The sequence below is a fragment of the Triplophysa rosa genome, linkage group LG25, assembly GCF_024868665.1.
Source record: "Triplophysa rosa linkage group LG25, Trosa_1v2, whole genome shotgun sequence".
In the NCBI taxonomy this organism is placed as follows: domain Eukaryota; kingdom Metazoa; phylum Chordata; class Actinopteri; order Cypriniformes; family Nemacheilidae; genus Triplophysa; species Triplophysa rosa.
This window is the reverse complement of record NC_079914.1, coordinates 9138837-9150562: the sequence shown is the minus strand read 5'-3', so window position 1 is coordinate 9150562 and position 11726 is coordinate 9138837. Positions and strand designations below refer to the sequence as shown.

The following is an 11726-nucleotide window of genomic DNA, read 5'->3' as shown; positions in this document are numbered from 1 at the left end:
CACATGGGGGAACCATAAGCAAAAGTTCTCTAGTGTTGCTCTAAAGGGGGGCTGGGAAAGACAGAAACTTTCCTGAACCACAATTCAAGTTTGAAGAATAGACCATTGATGACAAGTTTGATCCCTTCTGCAATCTATGTCAAGGTTTCCCTTTTACACTGATTAAAAACTAGATTCAATCACCAAATCATAATTATCCTTAAATTATTAGGCAGATATTTCAAAACCGATCGCAGATTAGTGTCAAAAGGCCAGGCTTTACGAAAACCTTATCCTCCCACAGGAAATTATTTAGTTCACATTTAAGCCTATAGGTCCAAAGATGTTCTATTGTGTCCATGACGTGCATTTTGTACATAGTAATATTTATGTTTATTCTGTTTTGTCAGATGTAAAGCTGTTTTATACCTTTTTGACAACCACACACCCAACCCTGAATAAGTCTCTGAATGCCAAAGAGTGAATCAATTTCTCATTTTATTTTATTCTAGGACATAAATCTACGGTTATATTTATTAATTTATGCAAATTTTGTGATTAGCAAAAAGTGCCCTTCACACTGATTGTAAACCTATTATCTATTATAGTAAATCTGTGTTTATCTGTGATCTTATTTGTTTTTACAAAGAGTTGTTGTTCACCTGTGTTTGTAATCCCCGTTGGCCTCATTCTGTCTCTTGTGATGTCCAGATTGTGCTGAAAGCATTATGCGTTGCTGTCATCCTTTGTACACAACCCTGAGTTAAAAAGATTCATCTATTTTATAAGACGGACTTAAAACTTTTATTGAATAAAACACAATGTATGAGCGGTAGCTGAAAACATCATGATTTTATTCAAAAACACATTCATAACCAAAAGCACTTAATGTATGCTACTTTGTCGTCTTGGAGCTCTCAGGTCATTAAAAATTAACTTGGGCTTCCTATGCCCATGAAGCAAAACTGTCTTCAAAGAGACGACATACACAAGACTGTTTTTACTGAAAACTTGTAGAGATCAAGGATTCGACATGTGAAATTCACAGCTATATTGCTGTTTATCACTCTTTTAACATACTGTGAGATCCAAAAATGCGAGACCACATTGAAAAATCTGGGGGTTTTGTTCCTTTAAACTTAAAATTTAACAGAATTAAGCAATTTGTGGCACTGACCATGCTAACATTTTTGTTTAAAAAAAAGACTTCCATTGAAGCACGTTCTGGGAAATACTACAAGACATTATGAAATTAATAATTATTTAAATTATTAATCATTTTATATGATTATTTTTACTCCAAATTGTTGTTCTGCATGCTAATATCCATTGTAATGGAAAATTTGTATTGATTTTGAAAAAATGCAAAACGGTTTTACATATTTTACTTTTGCTTTTGGACCCCACTGTATTCTAAAACAAAATTGAGAGTTTCATAAGGTTTACAAACTGAAAAAAAGAGAAAATACATATTTTTAAGAAAAATAAACAAACCAATAAAATTGAAATAATTTTATTCAGTCATATGTAAAAAGTTTATAAAGTCTAAAAAGTCTACAAGATTAGTTCAGCAGAAAAAATTACGAGAAGAAAAAAGAGCTTCCAGCCATGTGAGCTGAAGTCTCTTTAAAAGAGCTGTTGAAGGAGTTTTGACAAATCCCTGGATAAATCCCTCTCTGCCCTTCACATATCATCCGCATGTGGACTCCGCCTTGAGCCACGACGAGGACTCAAGGTCATTGTTGCCACATGCCCGGTGATGGGGTCTCCATCGTAATAGTCATCATGCTGGTCAAGACTGTGGTTGTGAGATTCATGGTCGTAATTGCTAAATCCCGGTCCCCTGCGAAGTTCTCCCAGAACAGATGTTATCTCCTCTATCCTTTTGTCCCCAGAGAAGCGAGAAAGAATTTTGGAGTCTTCAACCACCGAGTATGGATGTTCCAGGGAGCGCAACACACGAGAGGACTGAAGGTCGTGCAGGGATCGGGAATGAACTAGGCAAAAAAAAAAAAACGTGAAGGAGACTTTCAAGCTTTCAGAGGTGATTTCACTTTAAAGTTTGCTTTCAGAAGCTTTTTCATGTCCCTCAAACATTTTATGAAAGTTGTTTGTCTCGTGGCAAAAGTTCACATCAGTGTGTGATGTGAGGAACTACCCAAAGGAAAATGTTATTGCTCAGAGATTGCTGTTTCATAGCTCAGGAGACTTAATGGAGTTCTTGGTTATGTTTTATTAAAGAGTCTTGTGGCTCAGCAGGACAGACGCTAGCGATGGCAAGGTCATGGGCAAGCTCCCTGGGACTTCACATAGTGATCAAATGTTAAATTTGAATGGACATGTTGATTTGGATAAAAGCGTCTGCCAAATGAATAAAAAATGTTAAGAAAAATGTGTTTATAAGAGAGGATTTCTATAGCATCTCTTATTGATACAAATCAGATTTTGGACGATTGTTGAAATATCTTGGAAATAGTTCATGAGAAATCTTTTCAACTGAAATTTTGATTGCAAACTTAAAATTGAACAAAAAAATGCTTAGAGGTTGCTTGTTCGTAGTTCTGGAGATCTGATTGAGTTGTGTTTCATTTAAGTATCAACAGATGTTTCGACTAAAATTGTTTAGAAGAAATAAAAAAGAAACAATTGAGACAATACATTGAAATACATGAAGAATATGGAGGTGTAAAATCAAGATTAAAGAGGTCAAATAATCTGGATTTGAGTAAATTTGATGAGAAATGTTTGAGTTCATATTGAGGTCTTCAATAATATTGACTGTTGATCTAATTTGAGTTCAGTTCAATACATTGTTGAGATCTCTTGTGAAATTCTTTTCTGCGTCTTTTCTAAGGAGACATATCTGAGACGGATCTGAGAAATATTGGAGATTCCCATTTGATTTCCACTTAGTTTTATTCATGTCTAGGAGAAATAATAGAGATAAAGGAATCTAATCTGTGATTTTTCACAGCTTGACATGTTAACATCTCTTCTAAAACTTCAGACTAAACAAACAGAATTGCTAAATTCATAATTTTTATGAGAAAAAATGAGAAACTGAATACCTTGAACATTTTGCATTTCCATTCCATTGCATGTCCCTGAACTTCAACCAATCACTTCAAAAGAGCCACAGAGCTCAACGAGACGTTAATCGAACAAGACTGTGACCAACTGCGTCAAACTTTAACCATGACCTCCGCTTACCCCACTGAATAAAAATTGATTCCCCTCAAAAGCACTGACAGCATTTTGATGAGGACAAATTGCTGCTTTTCTTCCATGCCGTTGATTCGACATGAGGGAAACACGACCAAGCTGTTTGCCATTCTTCTGGACCAAGCCACCTCCTTCAACACTTCCAATAACTGTCATGAAGTTTCAGCACGGGCCTAATGGCTTGTCAACCAAATGATGCATTACGCATATTGCTCAAGACCCCCGGTTCTCCAAGCGTGACATTTTAAATTCAAGTTAGGGATGACAGAATGTGACGTACACGTAGAAGAGAAAAATCACAGATGGGAGCTCTTTCCTTTCTCGACTGTTTCTCCCAAGGCATCTGTGAGACTAACCCAAGAGTAAATTGAGACTTAAAGGGAGTTCACCCACAAAATGAACATTCTTTTAAAGTTTATTCACCCTCGTTGTCATTCCAAACCTGTATGACTTTCTTTCTACTGCAGAACACAAAAGAAGATATTTTGAAGAATGTCGGTAACCAAACAACATTGGACCTTACACATTATGTGGACAAAAAACAACAAAATTTCTCAAAATATCTTTTTGTGGGTTCCACTGAAAAAATCGTCTTATACAGGTTTTGAATGACATGAGGGTGAATAAATAATGACAGAATTTTCATTTTTAGTTTAACTTTTTCTTGAAGTCTCTTGGTTCTCAGATTTTTCTCTTGAAAAATGAACTTATGAGTTTCAGAAGAGAATTGCACTCAAACTGCATATCAAAGATTGTCTAATTTGTTTTTGTTTTCATTTCTCCTATGGCATTCCTTGTGTTATAAAGGGAACATTAAACATTTTCGTTTGTGTAGTCATTATGGATTTGATGTGGTCCAGGAGATGTTTGGTCCAGATAACTCACCTCTCAGTGGGCTAAAGTCTCCATGCTGGCTGACCTTGGTATCTGTGAAGGGCTTCAGACTGGGCAGGAGAATCAGGGTAAATGAGAGGAGCAGAATCTGACGGACAGAGACAGATGACATATGACAACTATATATAAGCTACATACAATTTTCTGGCAACTATAGATTGATAGCTATGAAACATGGTTTCACCGGATGCGCACGCCTGGCCCTAAGTTAACTTCCGGTCTGTGTTTGTTGATCGTTCTGGCAAGCGGCTAATAATATTAATGTAATGTTTGTTAATATTAGGGCTGTAAAACGATTAATCGTGATTAATAGCATCCAGAATAAAAGTTTGTGTTTACCTAATATATGTCGTGTACTGTGCATATTAATTTTGTATTTATGAACACATAAATGCATATTTTTAAGAAAAATATTAAATATAACAATTAATAAACGTTAATATAAAATTTCAGTTATTGGTAAATATAAATAAATACATTTAAATATTTCCTAAATATATATACAGTACATATTCAGACATATATTATGTAAACACAAACATTTATTCTGGATGCGATTAATCGCGATTAATCGTTTGACAGCCCTAGTTAATATTAATTTATAGTCACATTTTATTGTATACTAATTGTATTAAATAAACAATTTTCTGAATTTTATTGTATATTCATTTTATTGAATAAACAATTTGTTGAATGGGTCGTGTGAGTGGTTCTACTGGTAACCCAAAATAAAACTGGCTAGACATACTTTTAACTTGCTAGCTAATGTAATTGACTTGTTATTTCTTTTGCTAGATATCAGAAATAATCTGCAGCGACTCTATTCTATGCGGATGTGTACCGGAAGTTAAGTTTGGGCCACAAAAGCTAGCGTGTGCAAGTTTGTTTATGTTGTTGCTTTTAAACGGTCTATATAAAGTTCTCAGGTAGCTACTGTAAAGAAGTCTTATAGGTATAGTTTCTTGTTGTAGTTACTGTGTTCCTTGAAGTTCAGCGTCATATACATTTGAGCTGCTCCTGGTTGGAACCAAGATGGTAATTATAACATGGAGGCAGAAGGTTTTACTTTAAGAGCATTTGAACATTTGTCATTAAAAGCATTTCTCATTCAGATCTACCATTATTTGCTAACATTGCTGTAACCTTACTATTGTCTGCCTTTATTGTGATTACTGTTGTTCGTATTTTTGAAAGCCTGTTGCCAAAAACAATGGCAAAATTAACCAATAAGCCGCACAAGTCTTGATAACGTTATTTGATTATTGTCTGTTTTTGTAAAAGATGGAAAAGAAAACATTTTTTTAAATCTATGAAATAACATGCGTCGATGAACTGTGACCAGCTAAGAAATGTGTATTAAGTAAATACGGACAATTTTGCTTTCATATTAGCTTTTTGGTAAATGTATGAAAGCAAAAGATTGGTTTGTGTGTGGTTGTTTGTGTGCGCTGTACTCCTGAATCCTCTTTCATTTTTTCACGAGTGTGGTTTCTTTTGACCCTCACCAGAACACAAGCCCCGGTCTGGGCCGGTTTATTGGATCCGTTCATGACCAGCGCCTGGAGCCTCCGCAGCTGTTCCATCAGAGACCTGTGATGAAAAGATAAAGCACGAAAGTTCAATTTTCAGGGGCCTCCACGGGCCCCACTGGAAAAGACGGAAGCAGAACTGTGAGGATTACCAAGTAAATGATTCCCTCACATGTTGCATTTCTCCAGCTGGAAGACTTTCCTCTGCAGCTCCTGGTTCTGAGCATTGCATGTGGCCATCCTACAAAGACGAATTTCCCACGAAAACCCAATTCATTTCAGGTAAAGGAAGCAGGCAATAGCTAATCACATCCACTGTCAAACACAGAGCTTTTATCTGATTATGCTACACTTGACATTAAACGCGGAACGCACAACTCTATTTTACATTATTTATTCACCAAATTTGCACATATCAGACCTGTACATACATAATTGTCTATATTGTATATGTGTTTTTGCTGTTTTGTACATTGCCTATTTCTATATTGTATATTATATATTTTTTTTATCATCTGTGTTCTGTCCTGTTGCTGTCTTTCTGTTGCACTGTGGAGCTTCTGTCACTATAACAAATTCCTCGTATGTGGAAACATACTTGGCCAATAAAGCTCATTCTATTCTATTCTACACTTGCTATTTTGCCGAGGGGGGTTTGTGTTCAGTGGCTGTAAATTTCATTGGTTTGGATTATGATTCTTCTTTTATTACATGCACACTACCCATTCAAAAGTATAACATCACTTCTACATTTATATTTTTCCCACAATTTAGAGTAATACTAAATTCATAGACTACAGATTGACACAATGGAAACAGTACATTCTCTTGATCTGTTTAAAACTATATTAAAGACAGTTTTTTTCTTAATAGCTGCTTATGAATTCTTTACTTTACTTTACTTTACTTTACTTTACTTTATTTTATTATTTTTGATTGAATTACATAAAAGTGGGAATTCTGGGCTTTTATTGGCTGCTTTTCCTTCAATATGTGGTCCAAGGTCTTTATTAGAAAAAAATCTTGAGACATTTAATTATAAATGTATTAAATAAGATATTATTATATCTTATATATGAATATCTTATATTATTACAATATATTTAATTTATATAAATATATATTTATATATAAAGAATAAAGATTGTTTAAATATTATATTAATGTAAAAAATAATCATATTTTTAGTACAATAAAAATTTTCTCCAAATAGCTAATTTCAACCTTTCAGACCTTTCATATCAAAAGGTTTTCTAAGATCTTGAAAAAATTTCAGTCGAGTGACCCTAAACTTCTGAACTGTAGTGCAACTTCTGCATCGAGCTTGATCCTTTCCATCTTCCGCTCCGTTTGTTCAGGCGCAAAAGTCGATACCTGCTTTCCAGGCCATCGGTGTACTCTTTCTTCTTTTTCCGGCTCTCTTGGGCTGACTGCTTGTTGCGAATCTTCCTGCGAATTTTCTTCAGAATCCTTTCCTCGTACTTGATCGTAGGGGGGAAATCGAAAACATTGAACATCAAAAACAATCTGGCACGCTCTACTTTTATGGTATATTTGCCAGCCGAGGGCTCTGTACCTTGGTGAGCGGGAACTGACTTGGCAGCGCGACTCCTTCCTTGGCGAGAAGTCGTTTCTCATCTTCCGTAAGAACCAGCTCTTGGTAGGACTGCTGGGACGCCTTTGTGGGCTGTGGGGACGAAAGGAATATCAATATTACATGAAAGTAACAAATCCAATCAACGTTTCTCTGCGCCTGGATGGTCCGATGGATAGACGGGATCACATCCCAGCTGAACGGAATTCCTGTCATTAACTTTATCTGCACTAAAGAGTCTACTTTTCCCCTATTCTGCCCGGTCTCTTTTACCTAGCGTCATGCCCCAGTGAAAACTCACAGGTTCTGGTGTGCCAGATAGCAGCAGGTCCATGACAGTGAGGGGGAATCCGGTGGCTGGTGTCACCTGCGGTGCTTCTGATACCCGCTGCATCCCTCCCGGCTGGTTTGAGAAGAAGCCAGTCTCCCAGCCATCTGCAGCGGCAGATAATGCTATTTATCCTTCTTTGTTTGTGCACGGAGAGATTCACAAATCTCAGGAAGCTTATCACCAGAAAGTGTTCAAAACAAGGATGCATAATGCTGTGAATCAATAAGCAGGTTGATGTTTGTGTTCCCTTTCGGGAGACTAGCGATCATCAGAGTTTACAGTGGGATTAAATCCCCATGCGAAGGTTCATTTTACAAACTCACTCTGATGGAATGGAAAGTTGGCTTCAAGGCCGTGGTCGGGTCGTGTCTGGGATGCCACGAAGCGGGTACCCGTGGGTGGGCTTCTAGTGGGTGGGGGGCTGTCGATGTGATCCGAAGGAGGGTCCTCGCTGATTCCGCTGTCACTTGGAGAGGGCGACCAAACCGGAGACCCGTACACAGAATCAGACCCACCTAGAAGTGCGTTGTAGAAGTCCTCGCTACCTTGGGCAGGCATCGTCATCTTTAAAATCACAAAAACAAGCCAGTGAGAGTTAAACGTGGGTTAAAGATGTAGAAAAGTTTTGGGTGAGTGTGCTGTCATACGTGAGGATCTAGAACAGGCCAAAGCTGATCATTTTGTAGTCCCACGTCCTCATGCCGTAAAATACCGTCATTCTTATCAAAGAGCAAATCGAGCAGGTCTAACCCTTCACAACCCTATCAGATAGCGAATAAAAAAATCAATAAAATGCTGTTTATTTATTGTCATTAGGATTCAATGGAAATAACAAATATAAGATAAACATTTAAAATAGTTTTGAAAAATGTTGCAACAAATGGTAACTTGACGAACTTTGCTTTGTGTGAATTATTACATGGGCGGGCAAGATAACAAAGGTTACGTTTGACACCCATTTATTTTGTAAGCATACAAAAATAAATAAAACTCACAATGTTAAGACATACCTGATCTGAATAGTGATCCATTTCAGTAAAGCAAAGGTTGACACGTTTAAAATATCCTTGAATAAAACGAGACAGAGCCAAAATATCTGTTATTGGGTTGACTTGACTTGTCTGCGACTCTCAGCTCAGTGAGGACAAAGTACAAACTCCAACTTAACAATCAGGTCATCAACAATCATTTTTACAGGACTGTCATTTGATTGGCTCTGCTTTGATGATTTAATATTGAAAAAACAAAAACAATTTTGCAACATATGAAAAGAACAGTGCAATTTTCATTACATCAAAACATTAATTCCATACTGCTGGGTAGCATGAAACATTTATAGAGTTAAATTAAAGAGAGGGACAATTGACATCCAGAGGATATTCAAAGGGCCACCTCAAAAATATGACAGAATGATATGCTTCAACTACCAAACGTCACCCCTTACCCACTCACAGATCACTACTGTGTTTAATTTTGGCTTCATGATCAAATAAGAGTTGCCTTGGGAAACCAACCAAACATACAGAGTTCAAAGGTTATATTTTCCATTCCTTATGAAGTCATTTGACCTTTTACACAGTTTACATTACTCACAACCATTATTTCAGTAATAAACCTAATGCATTTATACTTTACATAAACACATTTATTAATAATGACAATATGTACTCTTTAAATAAACTATATTGTTTATAATAGTTAAAAATAATTAAAATGCAGAATTTTCTTCTTAATAATAAAATGTACACCAATAATAAATAATAATTGCTATGATAATGAGAGTAATAATAAATAAATAAATAAATAATTGCTATGATATTAAGAGTAATAATAATCATTTTTATTATTATTGTTGTTGTTGTTGTTGTTGTTATTTTTATATGGATTGTTATACTTATCATTATTATTATTATTGTTATTAGTAGTAATTGTTACTTATCATGTTTCGATAAAGACAGGTTCCCGCACTCCACCAAACTTCAGTGCAATATCATTATTTCCTGTCTTTTCACATGTTTTTCCTGGCTGATGACATGCAGTCACAACTCTCAACTCATCGAGCACAGTGTAACTTCCCTAAAGTGGGTACACCTTCATTCACGCTTATCCTGCGGCTGTTTCATCACCTGTCACATAAAACTTTAATCTGAGATTGAACAACTCTAAAAGCTGTTGTGATTTATAAGGATGGCTTGTCTCAGCTTTAAAAATCACGTCAGGGGCTATTCAGAGATGTAGTGTTTAGCCAGGACTTTGTTGAATTTACCTCAGCCGTGTCTTTGCTCAGGCTTCATTAGCATAAACACACTTAAATCAAGGGCCGGATAAACGCCTTGAGTCATCGATGAAGGCAGCATGGCATTTGTATGCAGAGAAACCTTAAACAGACGTCAATTGCACAGTTGGATTTACGTATGTCTGCAGTGTTCACTCACCATCAGAGTTAGGAATCTTTCACGCTCGCGGTTCAAAGCATCAGCAGTCTTAGAAAAACACTCACGTAATGCACGTATAATCAGGATGGACGATTACTACATGGCACTCCAAGTTCCAATTTCAGGGAATGTTAAAGGAAAACTCAAGGGCGGTCGATATTCCCGGATGTTTTCCACTTCTCTTTTATACATCAATGTCTTTTTCTATAAAAGCATTGTTTACAAAGATGAAAGCCCTTTTGGGACATCACAGTTAGGCAAAAAAAATCAATGGCAAAGTAAGAGAGATTTTCCAGTGCCGTTTCAATTAAGCCCTAATGACCAAAGCAAGGACACCTTTGCTGTTTCACACAACGTTGGGGCTGTTCGCATGCAAGCATTTAGCTGGTGGCATTGAAAACTACTTGATTAAGTCAAGCAGAAGTAAATCATGTATATAAAGAGAAAAATAAAAAGCAAAATAAAACCTCAATGGGTGCACAAATTGAAAAAATATTTTCAGTTCGATTCTTTTCACTAACTGCTACGTTTTTGGCCACTCAAAATCTTCAAAGACTTGCGCCTGACCAAGCTGCTCTTTTATGTCACTCATATTATGGCACTGTCAAAAGCTGTCTGCTCAGTTGGGTTAAAATGGTTGTATTCAGTGACCTCAACTGACCTTGGCTGTTGTAATCTCTTCTGCCTGCTGTACATCTCTCCTTTGCCTATACAGCGATTTCACAGCCTTTTCGTGACCAACACAGTAACTATTGCGCTGATGCACTCAGGCGTTCGTACGGCACATGCAATCAGGGCTCACTTCGGTTACGATCTGCTTGGGCCTCATAGCCATCTGGATAGCGTGCCGGCCCCCCCGATGCAAATCTGTAATCGTACTGAATAAACCCAAAGTCAGAAAAAAAGAGAAGAAAGTGATGGGGATGAAACATTCTCGCTCTGAAGTGCAAAATCTGTTATTGTATTTGATGGCACGCTTTACGTTTTTCTTATGCCCTTGCCTTCAAAGAAAATGCGTGACCTGAACCAAGCTGTGCAAGGTGCTGATTCATATATTCAATTCAAGTGGAAGGCACAGTTGGTAGGCACAAAATTAGTTTGCATGTCATCACTGGATTAGAAAGAAAAGCAAACCTCAAATATGTTTGTCCAAAAGCTAATTAACTACCGGATAGCAAATCTTGTAATAAAAGTTTGCATAAGCATTTCCCAAAACAAAGGCATGATGAGGATTTCTTATATCCAATATGAGACAAAGGTTTGATCGTTCCAGAGGTGTCAAAAATTCATGAGACTCGGGACAATCATTTTACAGGTGAGCCCCCTCTCCCTCGGCTCAATAAGAAGGGTATAGCATTGTGACCCTCAGTGGGCCCCACTTATCACAAGGCCCGGGATATCATTCCCCAGAATCCCCTCTTGATGACCGCGCTGGGTCATGCAATAAGATAAGTGCTCCTCTGGAAGTTAAAGTAAATTGAATTTCATGACTTGAGTGCATGTCACCAGGGTCACCTTCATTACCCACAATTCAATGCAGCCCAAGTCAAAATGACAGGAGAGGTAAAGCTAAAATTAGAAAAATGGAACAGAAAACTAGTGATGTTAGTGAGGCGCCACCTGCTGGATAAATAACAATTTCACAGTTCAATGGAAAAAACGTGTTTTTGTTGTTTTCTTATTGTTTTCTTTGGGGGGTGTTGACAAATATGTTCTGTAAACAATAACGGTCTGTATATGTA

The 11726-nt window shown here is 36.9% G+C and overlaps 1 protein-coding gene across 1 annotated transcript; it reads right to left on the bottom strand.

Moving 5' to 3' along the window:
* Positions 1 to 1662: 1662 nt before the first annotated feature.
* On the bottom strand, positions 1663 to 8580 carry creb3l3a (cAMP responsive element binding protein 3-like 3a). The gene is made up of 10 exons (XM_057326303.1): positions 8560 to 8580; positions 8197 to 8310; positions 7873 to 8113; positions 7520 to 7653; positions 7201 to 7311; positions 6999 to 7105; positions 5797 to 5865; positions 5601 to 5685; positions 4087 to 4183; positions 1663 to 1976 (listed from the first exon to the last, which is right to left on the bottom strand). Exons 1-10 carry the CDS (start codon positions 8578 to 8580, stop codon positions 1663 to 1665), a joined length of 1293 nt encoding a protein of 430 aa, XP_057182286.1.
* Between the last annotated feature and the right edge of the window lie 3146 nt (positions 8581 to 11726).

What these genes read in the sequence shown, in the direction of transcription:
- creb3l3a (XM_057326303.1), bottom strand. Translation starts at nt 8,580, where the DNA reads ATGGATCACTATTCAGATCAG. An exon ending in GGCCTGTTCTAGATCCTCAC is followed by an intron (nt 8,114 to 8,196) that starts GTATGACAGCAC and finishes GTGATTTTAAAG; the next exon opens with ATGACGATGCCTGCCCAAGG. An exon ending in TATCTGGCACACCAGAACCT is followed by an intron (nt 7,312 to 7,519) that starts GTGAGTTTTCAC and finishes TCGTCCCCACAG; the next exon opens with CCCACAAAGGCGTCCCAGCA.